We start from the raw sequence: 27,772 nt of genomic DNA, 5'->3' as shown, positions 1-27,772 counted from the left end.
ACTTCAAATTCCTCATAATAAAACAATTGACATAGCCAATTTTACCATAAACTTTACTCAACTTAGGGGTTCACACTATTGGACTGCTATTGAAAGCATAGATCAGTGTAATAAAACTAGTACAATAGAACTGTTCCAAGACACAAACTCAGTGGGAGAGCAATGTTAATCACTCTGTGGGTACATGGATGTTAGATATACAGATTAGAACTGCAGAATGAGTGAAATGTCACACTGTGAACAAATTATAACAGTATACAGAGGAGGATTAATATGGGATGAAACATGCAAATCACCAACACATTCATCAAACAAACATAGCAAAGAAACCATTACCAACATACAAAAGAGGATTATGATAATTATTCATGCAAATCATCAACATATCATTGGTTGAGGTTCAAAGAGTTGTTGGAACTGCCAACACGGGGCAGCCAGAATCGTGGAGACAGAGTGAGGGTGGATCACACACTATATACCTAATGACTGAGGTTCAGCTGGTGGGGAACTGTTATCAACAGCTTTCCCTGTCCCATAGTCTTCAGCTACAGCTGCGCTATCTACAGCTGCCATGACACCCGACTGACTTGATTCCAGGTCATCTGCCTTTGCTGTGTTTGTTCCAGTTGCTGAATTAGTGTCTTTGTGATCCTCAGACATGGCTACCTCAGAGTCAACTGGTTTGCTTGCATCCTCTTCCTCCATTAGATTTGATACTGATTTATCTTTTATATCACCTTGGTTATTGGTTCCAGTACCTAAGCCAGATTCTACAACACTTCCAGTAACCCCTTCATCAAGTCCTGCATGTTGACTTGGGGACTGTGTGGCTTCTCTCTGTTTCACGTTCAAATTACTAGCATCGGCATCTTCATTTGTAGACTTCTTCATCTCAACATCTGCCTCAGCTGTCAGCTCCAGAGACTTGCCTCTGTCAATATCAGCATCTCCTCCATCCTTGGTTTCACCGGCCTCTTGTGGATGTGGACTTTCTCGGTCGAGGTCAGCATCAACAGGGGGATCATGTCCATGCTTCAGCCTGTATCTCCGCAACGCTTCCTCCTTCAGATGGATGGTGGCTTCCTTCAGATTACGTGATTTCCTCCCCACTGTGGGGGTGGATCTAGACTCATCAGGGGTAGCTGAAGTGGGTCATGAATACACTCAAAAATCTTGCGTTATCATCATAGTTCTAAAACTAATTCTATAAAAGCATGTTTAGTAGATTATCTAGTTATGTTAATTTTAATAATAGAGAACACTGATTAATTTGGATTAACAGCAATATTTTGAAAATATGAGATTCAAGTATAACATAAGCTGTTGGTTAGTGCAAAGCCATTTACACAATATTTGTAATTTTGCAGATATTTGGTTATTTCATACGTGAAAAATTATACAATCATAAAATATCCAACAACCATGTTAAGTTGTTACAGAATGCCTCCATATCCCAATCTTTGTAATGGAAGAAATGTCATCTAGGAATTCCTGCACTATGATGTACTGTAACAGCTCCCAGGAAAAGCACATGTGCCTCCAACAGCTAGAGCTATTTCATAATAGCCCCACAAATATTATCATCATATAATAAGTTTTGTGCCAACAGAATGATGTTGATACAAGTGGGATAATAGTCTTTTTCTTTAACAGTCATAGAACTGTAGGGATATCAGACAGGGACTTGGCAGCCTACTATTATGTGTCACATCAAATCACAATACTTTCAATGTAAAGGTTTCCTGCTTGCACCAACCATAAAATATTAAACTGATAAAAAAAAACACAGCCAATATTTTTACAGGATATGATCAAAATCAGCGCTACTTAATGGTGTGCTGCTAGATGGTGTGCTCTGGCTTTTTAATATGCTATGCAATGCTCACATGACATGAATCAGGCAAAACGCATACAATATTTCTACCATCATACCTGAACTGTCTTTTGCAGAATTACTCATAATTAGATTTGTTTCAGTTATACTCAGTATTTTTTATATTTGTTTATTTAGGTGGACTTGATACATTTCTGACTCACTGACAACCACTTGCCTGTTTGAGTTAAGAGTGTGCATAAAAGTTAAAGACAACTTGCCATAGCCTGAGTTAAGTTAATAGGTGGTGGTTAGTTATTTGACACTGAAATATATTTTCAGATGATACATCATTTCAGACAGCATAAGTGAAATTTACGTACGGACAGGTGTTGTGTGTGATCGAAAATAGAACATAAACAATCATGAAATATTTTCGGCATTGTACTCATCAATAATCAGCACAAACGCCAGATGATTACCACCAACATTGGCAATAGAAACGACATAACATATAATTTATAGTGCATAAGCTGTACAATATTACCATTATTCGTATCTCCTGCAGAAATAGCTTGTTCCTCTTCCCCGTCCATCGCGATGTGATGTCGGTTGCCAGGGACCACAGCGCATGTCAATGGGCAGGGGAGACAACCACATAAAACGTGAAGTGAACGTTTCTACATACCAGTATAAATTATACCTTCTTCGAGCACTGTGGACATTCACAGCTATTCTGCAATTCCCGTTTTTGATTAAAACAGCTAAGAAATAATAAGCGAGTAGCCTGTATGCCTTTATATGCTAATGTTTGATTTTATACATAACCCAAAAGGGTATTCTCTTCTAATGCATGGCATTCATGTTGACCGCTGAACATTATTTCTGTAAATATTCGGAACAGTACATATTAGGTGCCTGACTCTGAGGGTGCGGGTTCGAATCCCGGATGGGACTCAACCGAAAATAGTACTAGAATTTGTACTTTACTAAGAAAGTGAAATCCCAAATATGACATATGTTGCATTTGACCACTTTCTAAATGGCATCGTGTAATCATATTTATACCAGTCTATCAGTAACTTATAGCAGTAGGGATAATGCATTTGGATGCTTTACCATCAGGAATATATTATTGTCTCATGTCTGAGCTAGATGAGTATCACTATATGCATGTTTCTATTTTCGAGGAAAACAATTTTCGAGGAAACCACGCAGATTTTTTATAACTTTATACAGAGATACTGGTCTCACTTGACGGACAACGGATGATGAAATGATGATACATGGCACGCTTCTCATTGTAAGACAAAATGTTAACTGTGACATAGTTTGTTTGTCAGTGATACGAAGTGTTGGAACTACGTTTCATTACACTGGAAAAGCCGAATTTGCACAACACGCAAACAAATCAGCCCAATAATCCTAATATCTTTAGTTAATCATGTGAAAAAATGTGGAAACCGACAGAATACAGTTTTCACTACGTACACACTCAGTCATATGTACATCGTAGAACGTTTTACATAATTTCTACTAACAGCATATGTCTAATGTTTCACATAATTTCTACTAACAGTATATGTCTGTTGTTTCACATAATGTCTACTAACAGTATATGTCTGTTGTTTCACATAATGTCTACTAACAGTATATGTCTGTTGTTTCACATAATGTCTACTAACAGTATATGTCTGTTAATGTCTAACGTACACTTCTCCTGTATATGTCTAATATTTCAAGTACTTTTATACTTTTATGTTGTGCAATGTTTAACTAAATGTTTGTCATGTCGGTTTCCATGGTAATTCGTCAATTATAATACAATTTCCGACATCACTTTAGTTGAGTGTAACAGTCAAGTGTCAACTATTTGACAAAAAGCACAGGGAAAAAAAACAGGATTACAGTTCATAAAGATTTTTCTGTATTTTGCACAGAACATACACTGAAACGAGAACCGACTTGTAAAGTAGAAGATTTATCGAACTGTAGTGAGACAACTCCAGCAGTGGGCGTGTCTTGTGCGAATCCAGGACAAAGTCCGGACAAAATCCACCTGGACAAAATCTACCCTAAAATTGCAACCTAGGACAAAATCCTAGTCGATGAGTCTCTACCCAGGGGGTTGGAATGTCTTATCGGTTTCTTAAACGCGTGGTTACAAGCCTTTCACACATTGTTTGTTCGAGAACCACCCTCAAGAGTGATCTCGTGGACGTTCCAAACTTGTGGAGGATACATCGGCTTGACGCGGCTTGACGCAGTAACGACTGTCCTGGGTGGCGAATCTGACGGTAGGTGCCTGTGACGTAAGTCTTGTCGAAGTAGTCAGCGAGTGGCTCAAGGTCCTCGGAGACGGTGTCTTTTAGGTAGGCCATTCAGTGATCAAAATGTCAGAAATGCAGAAACCTTTAATGTTTGAAACAACATCCAGGAACGTACATGCTATCAAAACAATGCTTGCAATGCTTGAGAAAAACATCTTGATAAAAGATCAGGACGCTCTAAAACTTTTGACAGCAGCAATTTCAGAAGGGTGGATTTTGTCCATTAATCTGTTAAGAAGAGGTGGATTTTGTCAGGGTGGCAATTTTGTGGTGGATTTTGTCCGGGTGGATTTTGTCCGGTCGGTAATATATTAGTATTTACTAGCACACAGAAGCCTGCGTATGGGATATGTGAAATACGCAATGCAACTTTTTGTGCTTAATGAACACTTTAAGCGACATGTTAGAGCTTGCAGTGAAGCACCGGATTCAATATCCGTTGAGTTTGAGTGAAATGAAAATTTATTTCAAAAACAGTGAAACCCAAGGATTCTGAAACACTGATTCTGGTGATTTTGATATTTGACGCTGGTGTGTTAACCACCCATGTTTTTGCCAATGTTTTCAAACTCAACAAATATTGCACTGGTTGCTTCACTGCATGTTTCAACCTGTTTTCGGTGTTCATTAAGCAAACAAATAAGTTGCATGTACCTTAGAGTGTAAATGCCCTCATCACTATACAGTTTATGTATGATTTCAGGGTGTTCCCATACTTTTGGTTTGTAGTATACATGCAAAAGAAAGTTATTTGGGATTATTTTCCCACAAAAAATGTAAATATGTTGAAACGTGTTTGATGATGCCCCACAAGTCAATAATCCGACAGCATCGACTGAATTCTATGTCTGTCGATGAGTGAGAGACGCTGGCAACGTTCCAATAACCAACGATGTCTGTGGTGTTTTGGCAGCACGAACACTATCTTTGTGAGACACAATCAAAAAACAGTTACCAAACTATTTACGTTGCTGTTTTGGATGGAAGCCCCAAAAAGTCTGACGTGAACTTACTTTCGTACGTCAGTTTAGATAAACAGGTGTCCATTCATTCGGTTCAACACATACAATTTACAGATAAAGGGATCTGTAATGACCCTGAAACGCTATGTTAGAAAGAATAAAAAACCTTTAATCCATAAAACATCTTGTACAGTTTACACGTTCATGTTGGATGTTCAACTTGATGGTAGGCGAACCCTTTAAACATGTACAGTACGCTACCCCATCGTCTTGGATATTAAAGTGGATCGGGTGGCCAAACTGTTTGACTTTGTTTTTTGGATGTCACTGTACCAAAATGGCATGGCTGTATCAATCTGGTTTCCTGTTTCAGGCATTGTGCAGGCCGTCAAATTATGGCTGAATATTGGCGTTAAATAACATTCGCTCATTCTTTTTCAACAGTTGTGTTTCCACATTTTCAAAGGAGATGGTTTCAGAAGGGACGGTAAAAATAAACCGACTTACAAAAGAAAGTACACACCGTGTGTTTATAAGAAATTGGAGAAAACCGGCCAAAATAAGTTCATCGTTTGGATAAAAATGTACACAAAACACCAGGTGAGACCTTTCTTTTGTGCTTCAGTTTATAAGGAAAATAGTTTTTCAACAGGAAGCCTTAACATGTAAACAATGTAAGACATACTTGAGACACACTTTATATGTGATCCCCACAGGCTGACTGAAAATCCGTGGTTCTTCCACACAAACTGTGTATTAACAGAGCCTCATCTGTAATATGTAGACCTATTACAAAGTCATACGGCAACTGATTTCGTCAGATCAGTAACTGGGGATTTGCCGTGAAGATCGAAGTCTATGACAATCTTGTTAATAAATGAAATATGTATACATTTATGTGCACGTGCCCTCACCCCCGCCCGACAAACCTGAAACGAAATATATAATATGGATAATAGAACTGTGTGTTGGCAAATGCATCATATTGCATTATATTGCGGATCTGGTACCTGTATACCGATATACACATTTTGATATCTTGGGAGCTACAGTGTTTGATAGTGTGTGACATTGGTTGTACATTTTGCGTATTTTCTACATTCTTTAAAGCAGACTGACTCCCGTATGTTACTAAGATCCAGGTTAGTACTGGTCCTCAATAACCGATGCTAGTCGTAAGAGGCGACAAAAGGGATGAGGATTAGGCTCGCTGACGTAGTTGACACACCATATATACCATTTGCATAGGGCGACGCTCATGCTATTGATCACTTGATTGCTTATTTTCAGACAGCCGTCATATTGCAGAAATACTGATTGCTGAATGAGGCGTAAAAGCTAGCGCTCAGTCAAACACATGGTTTAGTCCAAGCCACGCAGCGATCATGTAAACATAATTATTAACGTCTCATGACACTTACATGTTACACAGGGGATACCCCCTTGTTGATGCTCCTGATGAGAGCAACAGAAAACACCGCTTCCAGAGCCTGAAAACAACAAGTGCAGGACTCCGTCAACGCATATGTTATGATATGAAATCCGTTAAACCGGACGGTGCCGTTCCCGGTGAATATTTGCTTCAGAAAGGAACGTCTTATGGACCTCAGAATGACACATGTTACGTCGTTATTACCACAGGACAATACTTGTTACGTCATATTTACCACCTAACAATGCGTGTCATTATTATCACAGGATAAGAAGTGTTTCCTTATAATCTTACGTTATGACGTGTTACGTCAGTAGTACCACATAATATGACGTGTTACGTCATTATTGCCACAGGACAAGAGGTGTTACGTCAGTATTATCTCAGGACGTGACATATTAGGTGATACTGACCAATAGGACAATGATGACCACAATGCCGATGATGCCAAATTTCTTGTTGTTATTAACCTCGTCTAGAATTTTATCATAGCAACCCTGAAACACAGATCGGGGATACAGAAAATAAACACTTTTTTTAATTGTAACATCGAAACACACATGTTTATGATGTCAAGCTTGTCTTTTGGCATGTAAAGTGTTATATTTTGGGGCTTCAAATCACATAGCTTCATTGCTCATAGTATACTGAAAACGGATAAAAATGACTGCTCGTTGGTTTTCCCCTGAATGCCACCAGGCAGAGTAACAAAAAGTACCGTCATTAAGGTACGGCCATGACATCGAAATCCGACCTTCCACTCTTAGAGCAGATGTCCCGGCCACAAGATCAGGGGCCGGTTAGAATTGGTCAAACGCAATTGACTGGTCAGGATCGTTGACTCATTTGACGCGAGTCATCGTACCCCAGATACGTAGATCGACCCTCATGATACCATCCACTTGATTTTCAAATCGTTGCCATGTAACTGGAATTGTGCTAAGTGTGGAGTTTAATGACATACAAACAAACAGACGCCTGGCCACAGAGGCGTCCTGAAAGTGAGTGAGTTGAGATGTACGCCGCTTTTAGGATTATTCCAGCAATATCACGACGGGGAACACTAGAAATGGGCTTCACACATTGTACCCAAGAGGTGAATGGAACCGGGTCTTCGGCGTGACGAGCGAACGCTTTAAACCACCAGGTTACCTCACCAACCAGATCTGAAAGGGAAAAGTACTTACCATTGTATTTGTCTTGTTCGTGTCATACCCACCCCCAGGTTGTTTCCGAGCACAAGAGAGGTCGTTAGCCTTGAGGTAACTGTGGACACAGCATGCCGGCGTGACGTCAATGTGGTATGTGCCCCCACTCTTTATATTGTAGTTCGTCCACGGCGCCGTGTGGTCAAAGTCGTCAGGTCCAGCCATGCCGCAGCAGTTCAACTAACAAAACAACACCACGTCACTGATGTCGTCAACAATGAAACGTTTCCAACCAGTGTTTGGGGAGTGAGTGGGAAAGGAGTGGAACAGGTAACGTGGGAGGGTACGGGTGAAGTGGGAGGGAGCGGGAAAGGAGGGGCGGAGGTGAAATTGGAGGGGAGGGGTGAAGTGGGAGGAAACGAGTGAAGTCGAAAGAAAGGGGGGGGGAGGGGGTGTGTGAAGTGGGAGCTCGAGGGGACGGGTGAAGTGGGAAGGAGAGAGGCTGAAGTGGAAGGGAAAGGGTTAAGTGGGAGATGAGGTGGGGCGCGTGAAGTGTGAGGGAACGTGTGACATGTGTGTGTGTGGAGGGTGGTGGTGGTGGTGGTGGTGGGGAGGCGGAGATGTGAAGTGGTAGGGGAGGTGGTGAAGTGAAAGTGGAGGGGATAAAATGGAGGGGGGTGAAGGGGATGGGTGAAGTAGGAGGGTGGTGGTTTGTGCCAAAGATGTAAACTGACGTACAAGGGTAAGTACGCTATCCGATATTTAATAACGGCTTATAACTAAAACTTCAGTAGATAGACATTCGATGGCGGAGTACTCGAGTCGGATACCTCGCTTTCCCCGCTTTTAGTAATGTTCCAGCAATATCATGGTGCGCAACAGTAGAAATGGTCTTCACCTATTTTAATCAGATGCGGATTCGAACCCGGGTCTTATGCGTTACGAGTGAACGTTTCAATCACAAGGCCACCCCACCGCCCTTAAGTATTAAAGCTAAAGGTGGCAATGATTTTAATGAAACATAATGTCTGTGCAAATAGCAATCACTGCAGACCCAGTAGTCTGTTGTTTGTGATGTAGTCTTTGATTCGTGACGGCATATAGCAGAGTCGCTGGTGATGTCACTTGACTCACAGAGTAGCAGAGGATGTTGATGAGGAGGGAGAAGACGTCCTTCTTTTGGGGTCCAGTGTAGTCATCGTGCACCTTTTGTTTGAACTCGTTCTTGATCTTTGTATGTAACTGGAGAGGAATAGGCGCAGGTATACAAAAATGTGCACGCATGCACTCGCATACATACACAAGCACTAACACCGAGCACATTTGGCTCCTTGTTAACATGATAATGATAATGATAATAATTCACTTATATAGCGTCTAGTATCCATCTGACTAGTTGCGTATAGTGTTTGGTTTGCCCCCAGCTAAACACTCACATACTTTGTTGCCTCCCCAAAATGTACCAGAATCCACTGGTCTTCACCAGACTACTGACACAGATTTTCCAATGAGCACCCATAAACACACACACGCGCACGCACGCACGCACGCACGCATGCACGCGTACACACACATACACACACATACATACATAACACATAGCACACACATGTACACCACACACGCATAACACACACAACGCATAACGCACACATGCACACGCCACGCACGCAACACACACACAAAAGACAAACGTTTCAAGATAATGGGTATCCATACAAACACACAAAGCAGGCTATGGCATAAGCATGCGCACACGCACACACACGCACACACACACACAAACACTACGTTATATGCCATTATGAGTGATTCCATAATGAACCATGACATTGTGTCGACAAGTAAAAGTCTACAGTATTGTGCTAGGTTGATACTGTTTGTACGAGCACATTTAAGAGGTGATATAAGACCAAATAACCTACCGGTGAATCTCTGTTGAAGAAGAGGCCTCCCACAGTGGCCACAGAGAGGATGAGGATGATGACGAGGATGCAGAACTGAAGCAAAAGACACGTGACGATGTTAATAATCTGCTTTGACAACACTGTATACTCCACAAACACAAGAGGAATGTACACGGCATCCTCAAGACTAACTGCCATTAATTCCGAGAGGAAAGCAGCCTTTCTGCTTTCGATCATGTTTTATTGAGGAAGGATATTCACCAGCTACTCATCTGTCTCGAAAAAGAATTACTTACCAACTCCTTAATGATAAGCTCACGGGCCTAAATAGGATCAACTTGCCAGTCCCAGAAGAATCTGTCACCCCATCCTCAAAAGAATCTACAGAATATCCCCAAAGAATATACATTCCTCATTCCCAGAAGGATCTACACCTATCCGCTGAAAGATTCACACCAAATCCACAGAAAAATCTAAACCCCAGCCAGCAAAGGATGTACAGGCAGTCCACAGAAGGATCTGCACCCCGTCGGAAAAAAAACATTTTACACACCGTTCTCAGAAGAACCTACATCCTTTTTGGAAGAATCGACACCCAATCCACAGAAGAATGTACACCTCTTATCCAAAAGACACCACGCCCTTTCCCCGTAAGGATCTGCACCCACCAACAGACGTATTTTCACACATTCCCTGGAGGATATACACCCCAATCCCAGGAAAATTCTACCCAGAAGGATGTACACCCCAGTTTCAGAAAGAATCTATCCACTAGCCGCGAGGATATGAATTTACATCCGCAAACAGGATCGACACACCAGCCATGAAGGATGTACTCCCATCAACAGAAGGATGTACTCCCATCAACAGAAGGATGTGCTCCCATCAAAAGAAGGATGTACTCCCATCAACAGAAGGACGTACTCACCAGACCAAGGAAGAACCTGATCTTATAGCAGGCTCCGCAGCACGCCAGGAAGGACACAGAGAACAACACCACTCCGAATATGAGGACGGACAAGCCCAGCTCGTCCAGCAGAGGGACTGTGTTGAGGTCAGAAGAACCGTCGGGGAGCTGGAAGTGAGTGATGCCCTTCGCCCCCTCAAACAGGAACTGCATGAGGACACCGGGGAAGAACTTGAGGATGACCCCCACCACCACCAGCACCAGGGACAGCAGCTGTGAACAGTGATCAACGTCAAAGTCATCATTACAGTTATACTCAGTGACACTACAGGAATCGGGGCGGTAGCCTAGTGGTGAAAGCGTTCGCTCGTCACGCCGCCCCTCATGCCACCAATTATGTATATAACTAAGCTATGGTAGAGTTAGCACTCAAGTATCTGGGGTACGTCTCTAGTGCGTTATCTGATGATGGCCCATTCATACCTCCTGGGGGGCGGCTGGATGGCCTAGTGGATAAAGCATTCGTTCGTCACGCCAAGGTCCGAGTTCGATTCCACAAGTGGATACAATGTGTGATTACGATTGTCAACACTCGGCAAACTGATTCACGTCTTAGACCAGCATCACGTCGAGGTTTCTTCCCACATCAATCTGACACGCCGAAACCTGGATTCGATTCCCCTCATGGGTACAATGAACTCATTTCTGGCGTCCCCCTCCGTGATATTGCTTTAATATTGCTTAAAGCGGCGTAAAAACACATTCGCTATAGAAATGAGAGAGTGAGTTGAAATTTACGCTGCTATATTTCAACATATCATGGCGTGGAACACGAGAAACAGGCTTCTCACCTTGTGCCCATGTGGGGAATCGAACCAGGGTCTTCGGCGTAATGAGTGAGCGGTATGCTATCCCACTGTCCTCACGATAGGAATCCCAATAATTATCATCATCATATGCAGAAAAGAGGTAGTTCAATAGCAACAGCTGGGGTTTACTGGATAAAGCGTCTATCCGGAAAGCGGAGAGTTGTTGGTGGTTCGATACCGTATATTTGATGTTAGTGTGCCTTGCGTTCGGCAATGTCAAAACATTCATTACACAGCAGTTTCGTTTACCGCTGACTGGGTTCCGTCCGTTCACGCAACATAGTACAGTAACCAGTCCAGAATTACGACACCAACTTATTCATATGGATATATAAATGTCAAAACTAGACACAGTTGCAAGAAATCTTTGACGGTCTGGTACGGAGTTGATATTATATCAATCACATTGCATGTTACCAAAGTACAGTTAATTAGTGCAAAAACACATGATCGGTATAACCAGTCTGCCAGATGAATCGTGAATCATTGTGCAACCTCGGCAAACGGGTCAGACTGTGCCGTCGAAGTTAACATGGTGCCTAAACCTCGTCATAAAATAAAGAAATACGATCTTTTAAAGTTGAAAAATTAAAATCCATTTGTAAATACCATTTTCTTATGAAACATAGAATTGGAATTCGGTATAACCATAGTTTTGTAGTGTCTCGTTTCATTTTCACACGAGAAAATTCGGATCGACTGAAAAGTAGGTCATTGTCTGAATTGGTTAATGAGACTCTTGCTTCGGTTTATAAGGGATAAAACAAGGACTTTATCGACCAGGACATTTAACTACACACACACGTACACATACGCCGCTATAAAGATGGAATAATCTTGCGAACAACAAGCAAGCATTCGATTGTGAAAAAACCTATGTAAATTTTCGAGAAAGCCAAGGTTGACTCAAGAGGAATATGTGCTCAGCTTGCACTCAAGTTTACAACCATAATTTCGACGTGTCAAAATTCGACACAAGAGTGTATGACTGTTTGTTTACATCTTCTTCCCATCAAGAATAACAACATCTTAACATTTGCCCTCAATGTAAACAGACCTTGTACGAATTATACAGCAGGTTTAATGGATAGTGATCCCCCCTTCCTCAAAGGTTCGAAGGTCGCCGTTTAAGCGGCACTGTTACAGTTAGATTGTGTCAGTCTGTAAATAATCAAGTCTGGACCAGACAATCCAGTGATCACCATCATGAGCATCGATCAACGCTGTTGGGATATAATGATGCGTGTGAACCAGCTCCACTGACCACCCGATTCCTTTAGTCGCTCCTCACGACTAGAGTGGGTTGCTGGAGACCATTTCCATCAGGGTTGCTCAAAGGTTCATTGTAGCAAGTCGAACCGGACTCGTGGCTCTTGATTTGCTGAATGAAACCCACAGTTGGACCAAAGAGTCTAGTGTTTTAAAGTTCGACGTACGGTCCGCTCGAAAGCACTTATCTGAATGTTTCGAGTTTATAAAAGTTATTTACTTGTAGAACTATTTCAAAAATTGTGCCTGAATGTTCGAGGATGTTCTCTCCCCTCTAACAGTTGCATGAGTATATTTGATCTTTGTTAGGGACTCCTTTCAAAAGGACCATGGTCATCGTAAGTCACTAAGATAACCTTGGTGCAGTGTTAAAGAATGGGAGTTAAGGTTACCCGTAGTAAAGATTGCTTCGTTAAAGGAGCCTGAGTTAGATAAATAACCATTTCTAGACCACAAAACACATTTGGTGCTAATCAATACCAAGTAATTAATATTAAATATGTTCAACGCTGGCATTAAACCTTTGAAGCTCCATATCCATTGTACATAATTGAAACTGGATAATCGGATCTCGTTGGAAATTCCGTGATTGATATCACGAGCATCGGTCTACATTGACCCTCTCCAACCTATCCACTTAGTGGTTGGGGAGTGAGCGTTTTCCGACACGTACAAACGGTTTTATATCATCACTGTTACACAGGCTCTTATCATATGTCTTTATACACTACAAGTCAGACTAAATCGACATGAAATCGAAACGACAATGGCTTTCCTGTAAGATGTCTCTAAACGTCAAACACCATGTTTGAAACTGCGTCACAACTTCGCTCATCCTCTTCGACTCCAGGCACCTGTTGAACCACCATCAATACCGCAGCCTCTTTCATAAACAAATTCATAAACAGCATATTTGGTACTTACCACAAAAATAATGTTCAAGAGAACCAAAACACATTGTCCTACGCTTGAGAGGAAACCCATGTCGTGTTTTTTGGGTTAACACACCTCAGTCGGGTTTATCAGGTGATGGTGGGATATATCTGCGCATTGTCAGCGCGCATGTTGTGATAAAGATATCTCCAGTCAAGCCATCTGTGATCTAAATTACAAGGACCTGTATGATTTATCACACCGTGGACAAGTCGATATGGCTGTATCATATTACTATGGTTTGTTACTTCAGTGTTGTCTGAATCTGGTCGTAAGTGTATAAGTAGAAAACAATTTATATTTAGCTCTTACATCTTCTTATTGCAGCAAACAGTTAACGGAACTTGGGTCATGATGAAGGTGAAAATTCAAACTAGAATTTATCTCCATTACACTATGATTGTTATAAGAGACGACTAACGGGATCAGGCAGTCATGCATATATCGATCCTTATAATGTTTATCACTAGATTGTCTGGTCCACATTCGATTATCTACAGATCGCCGCCATTTTGCTTGAGTATTGCAGAGTGGAGCGTTATACAAAGAAATATTAAAGTAATCTGATAAATAGGTCATATGATAATATGGGTAGATATCCAATACCGAATGTCGGCATTCCTAATGTATGAAAAGTATTGTGAAACTATGGTGTGGTACGATGACCGCCCTTTATGTACAAACAGACGAGGAGATTACTGACCAGATGGAGTTCTAAGGCCTCGATTCGTTTACTGATCAAAGTACATGTATAACATGGAGTTGCGACATCTTGTAGCGTGAGATGTCATGATTTATGCTGACGTACAGAAGAAAGTACACACCTTGCGGGTTGGATTTCTTTCTATTGTTTTTACTGTTTTTGTTTTTGTTTGTTTGTTTTTTCCTTTCTATCCATCCGAATTGTCAGTGATACTTGCATTGTCCCTCACGTTCGCGTAGTCTATTTTGTTTTCCCTTTTGGTCACATTGTCTGTTATATATGCGTTGTCCTTTTCAACCATATTATCTTCGCTCAGCCGCTAGGCTCACCCACCGACCTCATTGTGAGTTACACTGTATGCACTTCATTCATTAACTTCACTCGAGGGAAAAGATTACGCCGCTTTGAGCAATATTCCAGTTAAACATCGGGGTGTGTCAGTCCCAAACAGTGCATGTATCAGACTTCTGCCACCGTTAGGGATTCTAATCCAGGATCAGATGCCTATGGTTTGCCTAGGGTGACAACTCCGTGTGTAGTAGTTCGGAACCAAGCGTGACCATTTTTTGTTTAGAGGATACACTGTATCATCATTAAGAACACCCTCAACACTCAGTTCGGGACTCTCCGTGGTGTAGTGGTTGTAGCGGAAGGTCGCAGGTGTCCATGCTAAACTGTGACGCTGTAATACTGTGTATGTATGTATGTATGTATGTATGTATGTATGTATGTATGTATGTACGTACGTACGTGTGTGTGTGTGTGTGTGTGTGTGTGTGTATGCATATATAATAAAAAACAGGCTCTATCTTATATATATATATATATATATATATATATATATTCTATTTTTATACAAAATGAGAGTTTTTAAACGGTTATTTGTAAATATGAAACAAAATCACATCAACGGGGAATCTGTCACAGGAGCGTAAACAAAACTTGTATATATCTCTCAATATATGTTCATATGTTCAACAAAGACTGAATGCTTCAAACATGTGTCATACGGATATTTATCAGTCAAACACTCTGATGTCTTAACTTTCATGAGCCAAAAGTAATACGAAATTGATCTCTACCTCTTACTTATTTATAACATTTTTTAGTATTATTTTATTTCCTGTATTGAAAGGCCACAGGCCTGTAGTACGAAAAAAAACATTATTGCATCGATATTTACACGTACATAAATTATACTTGAAAACGAGACAATAATTAACTGTAGCTTACATTGCGTTCTAAGATATATTCTGTTCTAAACAACATGGCATAGAAAGCAAACATGGACAAGTTTTGAAGCATAGTACGGTTTGTGTTATTTAACAAAGCTGCAAATTTATCAAGGTTTGGATGGACAGAATAATATTTCTTAATATGCAACTTCGTAATGGAATTATAACATTTTTGTGATAGCGTCGAACTTCCGACAACTCGAAGCATTTACTTTGGTTCCTTTAAATTCGACAAAACAGTAGTTTATTGTTTCAGTACTCACAAAAGCAACACACTGGCAGGAAGAAGGATGTACATGTGGTCATTACAGGGAGGATGTACAAATACATCATGCCACCAGATCTGCAGAGTTACAAAATGCTCATTGTATACTCTCTATGTCGAATGACAGGTCATGGGGACATTGGGTCATTTAATGTTTCATTTACATATTTAAATATGTTTTAGTTAGTGAGTTAAACGTAGTACAACAAACTCTGTGATGTTATTCCACACCAAGGTAGGTAAGAATGCATTGCATTGTCAGCCATTTTCATGCCGTTTCAGTCAATTCGTTTTATTTATGAGGATCTGCTTGGGACATCATTGTTAGAGTCGGGGTGAGGGATATTGTTGGTAGGTGTCCAGGGTGTAATACAGTCGCAGTTAAATGTTCTGAGATATGTTTCTGGGTTTTTTTTCCAAGAGGCAAGACCGAGGCTTTGTAACAATGAACCGCGTATATCAAGATACAAAAAACAATGTGACGGCAGTTTATCGATGAACACAGCAAAACCTGTCAACTGCCACAAAGTGATATCGAATTCAACCGCAAACGTTCATAAATCCCTGTTGAATCCCGGAATGAACCTCATCAACACTGCAAGGCGGCTGGTTAAACGGGACCCACTTTGGCCTTGTCGCTGATGTCTTTGATAAGGACGATGGCGAAAATAACTTCCAGCAACTGAAAGAAGCAATAGGAAAACAATTGAGAAGATTGTTTTGAACAATTTAACAATTACAAGTCTGTTTTTGTTGTTGCTTCACTTCCATTCTTTCGTTCTTTCCTTCCTTTTTTCTTGGGGGGTGGGGGTGGGGGTGGGGAGGTGGATAGAATTTGCCCGAAATCACAATAATAACGTTGAAATAAATATTGATTGTCAATTTATCAATCATCTGTTTTACATAAATCTGAAATAGTGCCATCGTGCTACTGCATATTGTTTAAGTAGGACACCACGAACTATCGTTTATGGCTACAGAATACTGTCCCGTAACACTGTCCAATCTAAATTCAGCATTAACATGTTCATGTACATTTGCAAACTTAAAGCCAGTAGCCGTAAGTACAGTTTTGAACAATAAATTATAATTAAGTCAATGATCCACTCAGTGGGCAGTCGGAATAGTTCGGATACACACTTCTTCGAGGTAAAAGTTCAACAGAGAGCTGCGAATCTCAAATTTCGCGACATGGTAAGCCGTGTTCTGATTGGTCAAAATAAATTATAATGACCCACTAATTCAGTTCGGAATAACCGCAGTTCGCTACACGCATCTCAACTAAAATATTCATCAAATATTACAGCTCGTTACATCCGTTATTTCGTATTATTCGTGGTTCATTATAAACGTAGCTTTCTGTATCTATTATCTATTCCACACTGGACAACGCCCACTATTAGCCAGCAATGAATGCACGTCAGCTCTGTGAGGTGTATTCACTGTGTGAAACGTAAATTGTCGAAAAGTTTAATGCAGATGTTTAAAAATCATTCATCACTGGTTAGAAGGGGCTGTTATTGAAAAACAGTAAACCTAACGTTTTCAGTACTTCTGTGCAATTAACTGTGCACTATCTGGTGCTTCGCTAAAAGAGAAAACATCATATACATGCACGCCAATTTTGCTTTTGAGTGCCGTTGTCATAGTAACCCTCAGTAGAGCGAGATGAATGCCCCTGTAATTGAATTTCAGACTTGATAGCGGTCATACGTGGGGGTAATGAGAAGGATCGAAGAGACACACGCTTTCAAACTGAGCTGGTAATTCAATGTAATTGTGTTGCAACGTACCAAGCACAAAAATGCTTCCGAAGTCTGCGTGACAAAAACACCCTGATTATTGGAATTTCGAAACCAAAACGTCTTCACTCTTCCATGACTCTCGAGGCTGTGGGATAGCCTTGTGGTTAAAGTGTTCGCTAGTCACGTTGAGGGCCCGGGTTCGATTCCGCACATGGGTAAAATGTGTGAAGCCCATTTCTGGTGTCCCCCACCGTGATATTGCTGGAATATTGCTTAAAATAGCGTACACCTAAACTCACTCACTCAATGACTCTCGGTCCATCGCCCTTTATTCAAGTTCGTTAGGGCAGTCAATTCGCTAAAGCGGTCGTTCGTCACACTGAAGATCCGGGTTCGATTCAACACATTGTCGTAAAGTTTGAAACATATATCTAGTGTCCTCCGCGTGCTATTGCTGGAACATGGCAAATCACTGCCATATTGGTATCTATGACAACGCAGGCCCAGAAGGGTCTAAACCGTGATTGAGACAATGTTCAGAACAAACTTTCTGAACAAAACGTTCGGAACTCTTTTTAGAGGTACCCGTCTCTCTGAGCATGTTGATTAACTTAGTTAAATGGCATGATGCATGATAATTAGGAAGACTGTATACTCTTCGCTGTGTCCTTACACTCTCCACAATACATCAAGTACACAAGTGGGACCGCACATAGCAGTGATATAACTGACATACTGAACCCCACTAAGATCCAGGTCAGAATTGGTCTTCAGCAACCCAACCAGCAAACTAAGATGATCGGGTGGTGAGGACTGCTGATTTGGCTGACGACATGTCATTGTATCCCAATTGCGTAAACTGATGCTCATGTTGTTGATCACTGGATTGTCTGATCCAGACGCGATTATTTACATTCCGCCTCCATATAGGTGGAATATTGCTGAGGGCGAGATTACACAACAAACAGCTGACATACTGTTTAAATCTAATTCACTCAAAGACTCGCCGGGCCTCACCAGGAGCAGCAGAAGGCCTACCAGGCCAAGTATGGCGTACAGCTGGTTCTCCTCCACTAGATCCAGGATCTTGTCATAGCAGCCCTGAAATAACACAACAACCTGTTTAACTCAAGTCCAATTATATAGCCACGTGCACAACGGAATAGCCCTATACACGTGCATGGAGTGTCATTCTACATTCTTATTTTCAAGGAGATCGATAAATCCGTGAAGACCATTAATTTTGACAATAATCTTGCATCAAACAGTTGTTATGTTTGTTTCTAGCCGGGTTTTGTTCACCCACATGAAAATTTCACGTCATAGTCCAATCATTTTTCACGAGCTGTTACTCTACTAACAATTGCTGCCGTAAGGAAGTGCAGGTGGTGATGCACTCTCAAAACATTCAGTGTTAACATATCAACATTGATTGACTCCAATAAATAGCCAGCATTTTTCAATCGCGAATTAAAAATGGAGTTTCCCTCCTTTTTTAAGAGTATAATTCAAAAGTACAAAATCCTTGCATATACATTTCTTGAGGTGTAGAAAATAAAAAAAGGAATCCCGATATTTCTACTTTCAAAATTCTTGATAAAAGCCCCTGTGTTTGATCTCTTTTCTGTCAGCTAACCACTTGACAAACACATGACTACACTTTCTTTTACCCGCAAACGTACATAACTCTCCTGATAATCGGTGAATCACTTCTGACAATATTGTAAGCGATCAACATGAGTGAGTGAGTATGGTTTTACCCCGCTCTTAGCAACATACCAGCAATATAACTAGAAATGTCCCCCTTCACACATCGTATCCCTGTAAGGAATCGATGTCGGATCTTCGGCATGACGAGCGAACGCTTTCACCATTAGGCTACCCCACCGATCCATCCACCCCAAGACCCAGAAAACGAACTGACCACTGTATTAGTCTTCGTGGAGTTAAATAGCCCAAAATCGATCTTCTTGGCACAGCTAAGAGTAGTGTCGGTCTTCAGTACTTCTGGCTTGCAGCATGCAGGAGACACATCGACAGTGAAGGGAGAACTGCCGTAGGTGTAGAGCCAAAAACCTTCGGGGTCGAAGTCATCGGGGCCGCTGATGGCGCAACACTTGAACTGTACGAAAGGTGAGAAAAGTATTCAGTTTGTGGCAGTGGAGAATGGTTTCTTGTGTCTGACAGTTATTCAGTGTGCAAGAGGAAGTGATTTAATGTTCAGAAAAGGCGTTAGGAGACCTCACACCTTCCTAAGAGACACAGATAAAGCGGTTGTGTGAGATAACAATAAAGTGTGTGTGTGTGCGCGCGCGTGTGCGTGTGCGTGCATGTGTGTGAGAGAGAGAAAGAGTGTGTGAAACAGTGATAAAGTGCCTCTCTCTCTCTCTCTCTCTCTCTCTCTCTCTCTCTCTCTCTCTCTCTTGTAACTTACGCCGTACGAGATGACGTTGATGATGAGGGAGAAGATGTCGTCGCTTTCGGGTCCTTTGTACTCGTTTCGAACCTTCGTCTTGAGAGCCTCTCTAATTGAACTGTGCAACTGAACAGAGACGTTGAGGATTAGGCGAGGCTTTCATGGTAACGAAGGGCAGTGAGTGAGTGATTGGGTGCGTGAGGCATGTTTGGTGGTCGTTTGGTAGTAGTTACTTATAGACAGAAAACCTGAAATCACGTCGGTCGTTAAAGACTCATGAATTCGGTTTTTCGATGACAAAACTTAATAATCAGATTCTGTTATTTGGCGTCTTTCAGTCCAAAGACTTGCTGACATTTGACTCCGACTGTCGATTGGTCTGTTTGAAATCAACGGCTATAAGGCATTTAAAAGAATTCTAGGAAAGATGTAAGAACGATGCACTCTTTGGTTCGGTTGCTTTTTGTTTTACTCTACACTCAGCAAATATTCCAGCTAAATAATCGAGGCTGGACCAGAGAAACCTGTGATCAACACAATAAGCGTCGATATACGCAACTGGGATACTATGACATGTGGCAACCTAGTCAGAGAGCCTGACTACCCGGTCCCGATAGTCGCCTCTTACGACAAGCATCGATTACTGAAGATCAAATCTAACCTGGATCTTCACGGGTAGCCCGCACAGATGAGAACTCGAGTACTTACAGTGGACTTCTTTGCCAGGAACAGCGCCCCCAACGTCGCCAGGGTGATGATGAGTATCATCATGAACACCACAAACTTGTCAACACAAACAGTAAGCAACAGTCAATACATGTTCACATCGCAAACATTCTTCTTCAATACATGTACCACGTCGATAACTAAATGCGTACCCTTTCAAGATGGCTTTAACAGCTCCAGTGAATTTCAGGGGAAATGTTACTAATTCAAGTGACCTACATGGTACATACAGCCGTTGAGACATTTTGAGAATCAGCTAGTTCCGAGGAAGTATCAGCGTAAAACCATGTTATGGTTTGTATGTAATCTGTGCACGTATTTACTTATGGGAGTGCTGGGTGTAGTTTTATGCCGCTTTCAGCAATATTCCAGCAATGCGGGGGATGCCAGAAATGGGCATCACGCGTTGTACCTGTGTGGGGAATCAAACTGGAGTCCACACCTTACTCTTAAATACTTGCTGACTGATGAAGTGTAATAGCTGTTTTAAAAGATATAAACCCTCTGTACTAAGGTGTGACTGGGTTAAAACGCCTGTGACTGATAATGAGTGTGCATTTTCAAGCTTGTCAAAATGAAAGAAACAATAGAATGTACATGTTACAGATAGAAAACAAAGTATCAAGTCAGGACGAATCCTGGAGGAACCCATGAATGTTCTTACCAGGATGAGAAACGGCCTCCACATACAACAGGCTCCACAGCAAGCCAAAAAGGAAATGAGGAACAGAACTGCACCAAAGACAAGGAGTGCCAGGCCAAGGTCGTCAATGAGTGGAATAGAAATCAGGTTGTCTGCACTTCCGGGTTTGCTAAATGCTGTCACCGAGGAGAGTCCGTCCATCAGGAATGACATCAGTAGCCCGGGAAAAAACTTCAGGATCACCCCGACAGCAATCAGAGCCATTGAGATAATCTGCAAACAAGGGTGGAGTTAGGGAGTTATGTTTACGTCCCTTCCTATGGTCAAAACTGTTAACTATAGGACAGACAGCATTCACTGAACCAGAGGAAGGTACACCTCCAGTTAACAATAACACATCCGGTTAACCAGAGGAAGGAACACCTCCAGTTAACAAGAACACGTTCAGTTAATCGAAGGACGGAACTGAATATTTCTGAATATCCAGCACAATTGATCGATCAGAGGATAAAACTCATCAGTTCCCTTCATTACTCAAACGCGTCTTATCAATCATACATCAGATAACGTTTATTTATCCAAGTACTGAAATCATACAGGTACTGAATATGTTTCTCTGACCAGAATATCCAATACCTCAGCATAATATAGTTTTGTTATCTTGACCTGGATTTAATGCAAAACATGTTACATTTGTGATTAGACACATTTTAGTACCTGTGCCGAAAAATCATGCGTGTTTTGAAAGAATGACCTAAAACAAACATCCAGCCCAAATTCCAGACAAACACCTAACCAGAGACCAAAACACCTATAAAACAGCTAATTACAAAGGCGTGCACACTGAGCTGACACCGTGACACAAGACTTCCAGATTGCAGGATGCGATAAAATTATTTCCAGGAACTAAAATTGCTGTAGTAATAGTTATGTAGACATTATCTACCCTGTGCTCACAGGTTACCGTCGAGCAAACACAATGGAAACTTTGGACTTGAGAGGCTAACCTAAACAGAAACCTAGCAACGGCTTCTAGATACACTACCGCTCACAAATACCTTCCTGCTTGGGCACGGAAAGTTCGTTTCGCAAAATAACTTTAATTCTGACAACTGTTCTCAGTAATTCAGTAAATGGCGCTGACATTTCGCGAGAGAGCGAAAGTACAACAAAGTGAGCGAGTTTATTTTTACGGCGCTTGTAGCAATATCCCAACAATATCACGGCTTGGACACCAGAATTAGACTTCGCTCTTTGTACCAATGTGAGGAATCAACTCCGGATCTTAAGTGTCACGAGCCAACCACCACTTCAGAACTTCAAAGGGTATGGACAGCAATGAAAGGTAATTATCCCTAAGAAGGAGTGTTTGTGTTACACCCAATCTGTGCAACTGCATTGCAAGCAATAGACAATGATATGTATGCATTTTATTATCCCAATGGCACAGACTGGGTGTAGCTCATATACTGCTATTTGAACGCTACAGAATAACGCGCCATGAATACGTAGCTCAGCATATAACGGTTTGATTTCATTGTGTCTAAACAGATTAGACACGAAGCACAAAGCCGATTTAATGCAAGCAATGTAATAGTTTTGAAAGCGGTCTGTGTCCACTTACGAACTTAGCCGTTAACGGCACAATTTCACACATTCTCGACAACATTTCGGCTTATATTGTGTAGATATTCGGGCATATGAACGATTTAGCTTCCTACAGATTTAGCTTCCTACAGATACAATAGCATACACATTATCCTTTACGGCTTGTCTGGAACCGATATAGGAAACTTCGAGGCGAACAGCTTCCAAACAGAAAACTTAACATAATTATACAGAATCGAAAACAGTCGCTCCTTGTTTTAATCACCAGTTATTCTTATAGGATATTCGTTAAAAGCGTCCCAAGGGACTTAATTCTATGTGGTTCACTTTATGCACCGTTGTATTAATTCATTCAAACTTTTTTTTTATTTAATGGTGTAATCTTAATACGTAATTTGTTTTGAGACAAACCACGTGATTGATTCCCTGGGGCCGATAGTATTATTGACGGAAATGTATTATTAGATTTTTAGTGAGGTGTGCTGTTAAATAGTGCCTTTAGATCATGGTCTTTTATTTCGTCACCATTTTGCGATTCTGATTGATGGAACTGAAATGTACCTTGGCTTAAATCTAAACAAAACAATAAAGCCTGGACGGGGGATATAAATAAACATCGAGCGAGGGTACACCAACCCATGGGCAACGACTATCCAGTGAACAGCGTATTTATCTTACCGAACACCTTAATGTTAATTTTGAACTGTTTGAAAGCATGGGTATAGGATCGTGCTTTTCAGCCAACTCGTGTGAACCAAACGATTCAAATCATACATCTTGCTGTTTTTCCCTCAGGTATTGTCTTAGAAATGTCTCCGCGGTGTAATTCCCCTCTAAATATTCACAGGAACTGCGTGCATCGGAAAGCTTTGTTAAAATGTATTTAGTGGATTGTGAGGCAATCGCTAGATTTTGCAGACGACACTTTGAAATGTACCTCGCTTGTAAATATTAGGGTACATGGAAAATATTAGAAAAGCGCTTAACCAGTCAGAAAACGACATTAATGTGTGATGTAAGATAAACCCTTTATCCCTATAGGCAGTGTATATACCGTTATGTCCTTAAATACCCCTATATCCCCATGGGCAGTGTATAAACCCGTACATCCCTGCAGCAGTGTATGTACCCCACTATCCCTTTAGCATGTTTAGGTAATGTATATATCCTTCTATCCCTATAGCAGTGTATATTCCTATGTGTGGTGCATATATTCCTGCATTCCTATAGGCAGCGTATATACCCCTACATCCCAATAGGCAGCGTATATACCCCTACATCCCAACAGACTGTGTATATACCCCTACATCCCAATAGACTGTGTATATACCCCTACATCCCAGTAGACTGTGTATATACCCCTACATCCCAATAGACTGTGTATATACCCCTACATTCCTGTAGACTGTGTATATACCCCTACATCCCAATAGACTGTGTATATACCCCTACATTCCTGTAGACTGTGTATATACCCCTACATCCCAATAGACTGTGTATATACCCCTACATCCCAATAGACTGTGTATATACCCCTACATTCCTGTAGACTGTGTATATACCCCTACATCCCAATAGACTGTGTATATACCCCTACATTCCTGTAGACTGTGTATATACCCCTACATCCCAATAGACTGTGTATATACCCCTACATCCCAATAGACTGTGTATATACCCCTACATCCCAATAGACTGTGTATATACCCCTACATCCCAATAGACTGTGTATATACCCCTACATCCCAATAGACTGTGTATATACCCCTACATTCCTGTAGACTGTGTATATACCCCTACATCCCTGTAGACTGTGTATATACCCCTACATCCCAATAGACTGTGTATATACCCCTACATCCCAATAGACTGTGTATATACCCCTACATCCCAGTAGACTGTGTATATACCCCTACATCCCAATAGACTGTGTATATACCCCTACATTCCTGTAGACTGTGTATATACCCCTACATCCCAATAGACTGTGTATATACCCCTACATCCCAATAGACTGTGTATATACCCCTACATCCCAATAGACTGTGTATATACCCCTACATCCCAATAGACTGTGTATATACCCCTACATTCCTGTAGCCATGCCATATGTCCATATCCCTATATACGCCAGTCAGTAACTGGTGACGACTGGCTCACTAGAAAAGCGATACCTCATTATTCACAACTCTTTGCCCTGTAAATTTGGTATCCGTTTCTATTTCCACTCTCCCGGGGAGATAGATCTTTTGACGGTATTTCGTGCAGGTAATGATCACTATGTTTTATTTCTATTATTTAGACTTTAGTGTTTTTTTACGCTTAAAAGCACACGTCAAACTGAAAGGTAAGATATTTATTGATGGCAACTTCTTTGTGATATTATGGTGCGATGTTTCGTAAAGGTTTTTATGCCGTTGTGCCGTTGTGCCGTTGTGCCGTTGTGCCGTTGTACGAGATTACATACGATGGTGCAAAACAATCGATCACTGGTAACGGTATGTACTTTTTCATCAGATCTTGAATAGAGTGTGGGTTTCACGGTGGATATACCAAAATTTAGGCACGAGTGTCGTAAACATACATGTAGTATGTTATGGGCACGAATATAATATTCTGTGTATTATGAAGTCGTTAAACTGAGGGAAACAAACCCAAATCTACGTTCAAACATCGTCACAGAAGAACCGTCAAGTCATGGCATTGTTCATGACGTCGCGTTACCATGACAAAGTGATATTTTGCCCTAGTGCATCGTGTGAAGAACATAAAACCCAATATTTTAGCCCTCGTAGGCAATAAATCGGTTATCAGTCTTCTGTACGGTCTAATACTGTACAATAAAATAATATGCTTCCATTGCACACAGTTAGTTCAGTAGAAGAGCACGTTTCAGTCTTTTCATAATCAGGTCCCGATCCCAAAAGCGTTATGTCGTAACTCTGTAGTTTACCATAGGCTTACGAAATCTTTGTGGATCGGAACCTTGGTTTGCAATTATATATTTTTGAGTTTATAACAGATTTAAATCTGTTATGTTTACGTGACATATGTGTTTATAGCTATCGTTTGTGTTGTACTTTATACTTTTGTTATATGGAAATACTGCAGTGCGTAATTGACAATGTAAAATTTTAAATCTAATTGACATATGTATTTATGCAGGCGTCAACAAATAAGCTTTGGGGCAATATGAATTGGTTTTAAATCTACCAACATTACTATTATTATGATTGTGCATTTGTATTGTTTAACTTGAAAAAAAATCAAACTCACCACAAAAATTACGTTGAACAGTATGAGCATGCATTTTCCAATACTTGTAAAGGTCCCCATCGTGCTGTAATCGTTGTAAACCGCCTATATCTAAAACGAGCTCCTCTGTCTCCTTTCTACTGCGGTCGTGGCTGTATGCCTCTTGTCCAATACCCTCTCTGCCCGTTATCTGCTGTCGTGAATACCCGTTTCTTGGGACATGTTCGGTTGTTACGACACGCTGCGCACGTTTTTCCTGGTAGCGACGCCTGACGAGACTCCATGCGTGGTTGTGAAGGCGGCATCGTGTGTTTTTTCAGTTTGTTAATGGTAAAAAGGGGTTGTGCCCATAGTTAACTGATTCCTCGTGTCATTATTTAAAGTCTGAATGTTGCAATGTTAAAAATGGTACCTTCTATACAAAGTATGCGCCATTTAACACTGGTTGGTTTATTGATTGAGCGAACACATGGTTGAACGGGTGATTGACTCAACGAACGATTGATTCGACTGACGATTGTGGCCTGAAAGAAAAACATAAAAATATAAAAATTGCAGCGCGGCAAAGTAGATGGCGATTTGTTTCAGGATTTATACCCAACCAATAATCTGTCCTTTGTTCTAGTTCATGTGTTGGATATAGATGACCACCGGGGAAGAAAAGTTAATACGAGGCCTCAACTCAAAGTTCTAGATGTAAGCGACCACCAGTATCTATTGTCATCCATGAGCTGTTGAGCCCTAAGGTCATGACATAGAGCAGACATGACTTCAAGTTGTAAACAAACCCGTTATGAATTGGAATAGATTCGTATAACGATGTTGACGAAATATCACTGAATATGTCAAGGTAATAAAATGTCTAATACTCAATGAATATGTCAAGGTAATACCATGTCTAATACACAATGAACATTTCCAGGTAATAACATGTCTTATATACAATGAATATGTCAAGGTAATAAAATGTCTAATACACAATGAATATGTCAAGGTAATAACATATCCAATACTCAATGAATATGTCAGTGTAATAACATGTCTTACACACAATGAATATGCCAAGGTTATGACATATCTAATACTCAATGAATATGTCAAGGTAATAACATATCAAATACTCAATGAATATGTCAGTGTAATAACATGTCTTATACACAATGAATATGTCAAGGTAAATACATGTCTTATACACAATGAATATGTCAAGGTAATAACACACGTAATACAAAATGAACAGGTCAAGGTAATACCATGTCTAATCAGAATGAATATGTTAAGGTAATACCATGTCTAATACACAATGAATATGTCAAGGTAATACCATGTCTAATACACAATGAATATGTCAAGGTAATAAACTGTCTAATACTCAATGAATATGTCAAGGCAATAACATGTCTTATACTCAATGATTATGTCAAGGTAATAACATGTCTTATACACAATGAATATGTCAAGGTCATAACATGTCCAATACACAATGAATATGTCAAGGTAATAACATGTCCAATACACAATGAATATGTCAAGGTAATAACATGTGTAATGCACAATGAATATGTCAAGGTAGTAATATGTGTGATGCACGATGAATATGTCAGTG

At 40.8% G+C, this 27,772-nt stretch overlaps 3 protein-coding genes across 4 annotated transcripts in view; all 3 read right to left on the bottom strand.

Annotated features, from left to right (window-relative positions):
* LOC137289896 (cilia- and flagella-associated protein 44-like) overlaps positions 1–2,446 on the bottom strand; it is a 46,959-nt gene extending 44,513 nt beyond the window's left edge. For both annotated transcript variants that reach the window (XM_067820885.1, XM_067820886.1), the window contains exon 1: positions 2,361–2,446. In XM_067820885.1, the coding sequence (XP_067676986.1) occupies positions 2,361–2,409 (49 nt within the window). In that variant the 5' untranslated portion in view covers positions 2,410–2,446. The remainder of the gene's footprint in view (positions 1–2,360) is intronic.
* Positions 2,447–5,253: 2,807 nt separating this feature from the next.
* Positions 5,254–13,746, bottom strand: LOC137278101 (tetraspanin-18-like). The gene is made up of 8 exons (XM_067810223.1): positions 13,562–13,746; positions 10,521–10,772; positions 9,611–9,685; positions 8,820–8,927; positions 7,725–7,925; positions 6,951–7,034; positions 6,527–6,595; positions 5,254–6,034 (listed from the first exon to the last, which is right to left on the bottom strand). Exons 1-7 carry the CDS (start codon positions 13,619–13,621, stop codon positions 6,530–6,532), a joined length of 846 nt encoding a protein of 281 aa, XP_067666324.1. The 5' UTR covers positions 13,622–13,746; the 3' UTR covers positions 5,254–6,034; positions 6,527–6,529.
* A 1,761-nt stretch (positions 13,747–15,507) lies between these two features.
* Positions 15,508–26,460, bottom strand: LOC137278096 (tetraspanin-18-like). Its single transcript, XM_067810211.1, has 7 exons — positions 26,188–26,460; positions 21,325–21,576; positions 20,643–20,717; positions 19,953–20,060; positions 19,443–19,640; positions 18,536–18,619; positions 15,508–16,455 (listed from the first exon to the last, which is right to left on the bottom strand). Exons 1-7 carry the CDS (start codon positions 26,245–26,247, stop codon positions 16,384–16,386), a joined length of 849 nt encoding a protein of 282 aa, XP_067666312.1. The 5' UTR covers positions 26,248–26,460; the 3' UTR covers positions 15,508–16,383.
* Between the last annotated feature and the right edge of the window lie 1,312 nt (positions 26,461–27,772).

This window comes from Haliotis asinina, chromosome 1 (genome assembly GCF_037392515.1).
Source record: "Haliotis asinina isolate JCU_RB_2024 chromosome 1, JCU_Hal_asi_v2, whole genome shotgun sequence".
Classification (NCBI taxonomy): Eukaryota; Metazoa; Mollusca; class Gastropoda; order Lepetellida; family Haliotidae; genus Haliotis; species Haliotis asinina.
This window is presented reverse-complemented; position numbering and strand designations above follow the sequence as displayed.